The sequence below is a fragment of the Monoraphidium neglectum genome, assembly GCF_000611645.1.
Source record: "Monoraphidium neglectum strain SAG 48.87 unplaced genomic scaffold scaffold01791, whole genome shotgun sequence".
NCBI lineage: Eukaryota > Viridiplantae > Chlorophyta > Chlorophyceae > Sphaeropleales > Selenastraceae > Monoraphidium > Monoraphidium neglectum.
Window position 1 is genome coordinate 10,728 of NW_014011837.1, and position 1,949 is coordinate 12,676.

Consider the following 1,949-nt stretch of genomic DNA (forward strand, 5'->3'; position numbering starts at 1 on the left):
GGCACAGGCGGCGCCGAGCCTCCTGTGCCCCCAAGCCTGCGCCGGCTGCGCGCGCCCGGCGCGGGCGCGTCCGCTGACCTGGCGGCACGCGTGCAGCACCTCCGCCTCTATGTAGGGCAGCCCCGGCGCGAGCGGCGCGGCCAGCGCGCCGTCGCTCCACTTGACCAGCTCCAGGACGTCAAAGGCCTTGTCGCCATAGGCGGCCGCCAGGTGGCGCGCGCGGGCGGGCGACAGCGCGCGGCGCGGGGCGGGGGAGCCGGACAGCGGCGGGGCGGACGCAAGGTCGCTGCTGCGCTGGGCGACCTGGCGGTTGAGATGGGGGTGGGGGTGTGGGTTAGGGGATGCGGGTAAGGGTTGCGTTGTGCAGGGCGGGGCGCGGTAATGAGGCACGGAAAGGGGCAACAAGGGCGCCAACCGCGTCCGAGGAAGAACAGAGTGGGCCCAAGAGCTGCCGGGCGCAGGGCTGGGGATGCTGCCCACTCTCCGCGGCCGCGGCGCCACGGAGAGCACTCGCGGCTGCATCCCAATCCCTGCGCTCAACGGTTTGCATACCCTCCCTCAAACACACACACCTCTGCGTGCGTGTGGGCGTGGTACTCGCGAGCCCCCAGCAGCCGCAGCCCAGAAGTGGCGCAGGGCCGCTGCGTGGCCGGCAGGCGGCCGGACGTCACCAGCGTGTCCACCACGTCCTGCGCCATCCGGCGGTACGTGGTCCACTTCCCGCCGGTCACCTGGCCGGCCACCGCCAGGTGACGCCGCGGGTGAGGCACGCGCGTTACGGTAAGGGTGAGGGGGCGAGATGCTCGCAGATGCGCAAGATGAGGAGTGGCGCGCCCCGCTCAGAGGGCGGAGGGCGGTGGCCGCATGAGTCATAAACTTGCGGCGCGCTGGTGAGTCCTCACCATACGCGAAACGACGCGCCCTGCAGCCGCCCCGCCCCATTCCAGCACCTGAGCAGCCCACCCTGCGCCCATTCACCCGCTCAACCTCTTTGACCCCCAGTTACCCAGACGCCACCCAGAACCCCGCCGTCACCCGGCCCCGGCGTAACCCACCGTCACCAGGCCGTCCGCGTCCTGGAAGATGACGTGGTCGCGCACTATGGACGAGGTGGCGCCCTCCTGCTGCTGCTGCTTGGTGGGGTCGGCCGCCAGGGGGCGGATGCCACTCCAGGTGGACAGGACGTCCTGGCGCCGCACCTTTTTGAATTATATATCATGGTGGGGGGTGGGGGTGGTGGTGGTGGTGGTGGTGCTGGTGGTGGTGTCATATCTCTGCTTCTCCAAAAGACGCTGGCGGAGCCGGCAGGACGGCTCACAAGGGGACTGGACGGTGGCTCAGCGACGGGTGAGAGGTGAGGTGGCGCGCATGGGTGGGGTGGCAGCCGGGCGCGACCAGGGGGTTGGGGAGGGTGCATCTGTCCTTGGCACCTGAGGCGCCGACGGGGCAGCCGGGACCGCCTCCCCGGCGCCCTGGAGCCGCTCGCACGCCGCCCGGCCCCGCGCCGCCGGCCGCGCGGCCCCGGCGCGCAGCTGGGTGCAGCCGCCAGGGGGTTGCGGGGGTCTGCTGCACATGGACCCCAGCCCCCCCCCCCCCCCAAAAAACCCGCGTGGGTGTCGATTGGCTCATGGCCGTGCAGCACACCTTTATGCTGAGGAAGTCTGAGAGCGCCTCCAGAATGAAGTCCACCTCGGCGCCAGTGGCCGCGGGGTGGTCCGTCAGCTGGCAGGGTGGAAAAAGTGCAAGGTGGAAGGGCCGAGGCAGGTCAGCCAATGATGATAGGCAGCGGGGGTCAAGGGGCCGCTGCTCAGCAGAGCTAGGGGAGGACAAGTTCAGGGCTCAGCTTACGGCGAAGGGTTCAGCGCTGCCTGCAGACGGGCGAGGGGATGAGTGGGCGTGGCAGCCTGGGTGTGCAAGCCGGCAGGCAGCACGGTCCCACCTCGCACCCC

The 1,949-nt window shown here is 70.8% G+C and overlaps 1 protein-coding gene across 1 annotated transcript in view; it reads right to left on the minus strand.

The window, feature by feature from the left end:
* Nucleotides 1-1,629, minus strand: part of MNEG_9019 (glycerol-3-phosphate dehydrogenase) — a gene marked incomplete at both ends in the record, with an annotated part of 2,917 nt that extends 1,288 nt beyond the window's left edge. The window contains 4 exons of the mRNA XM_014042511.1: nt 79-303; nt 573-731; nt 1,056-1,199; nt 1,606-1,629. Of these exons, the coding sequence (XP_013897965.1) occupies nt 79-303; nt 573-731; nt 1,056-1,199; nt 1,606-1,629 (552 nt within the window). The remainder of the gene's footprint in view (nt 1-78; nt 304-572; nt 732-1,055; nt 1,200-1,605) is intronic.
* Between the last annotated feature and the right edge of the window lie 320 nt (nt 1,630-1,949).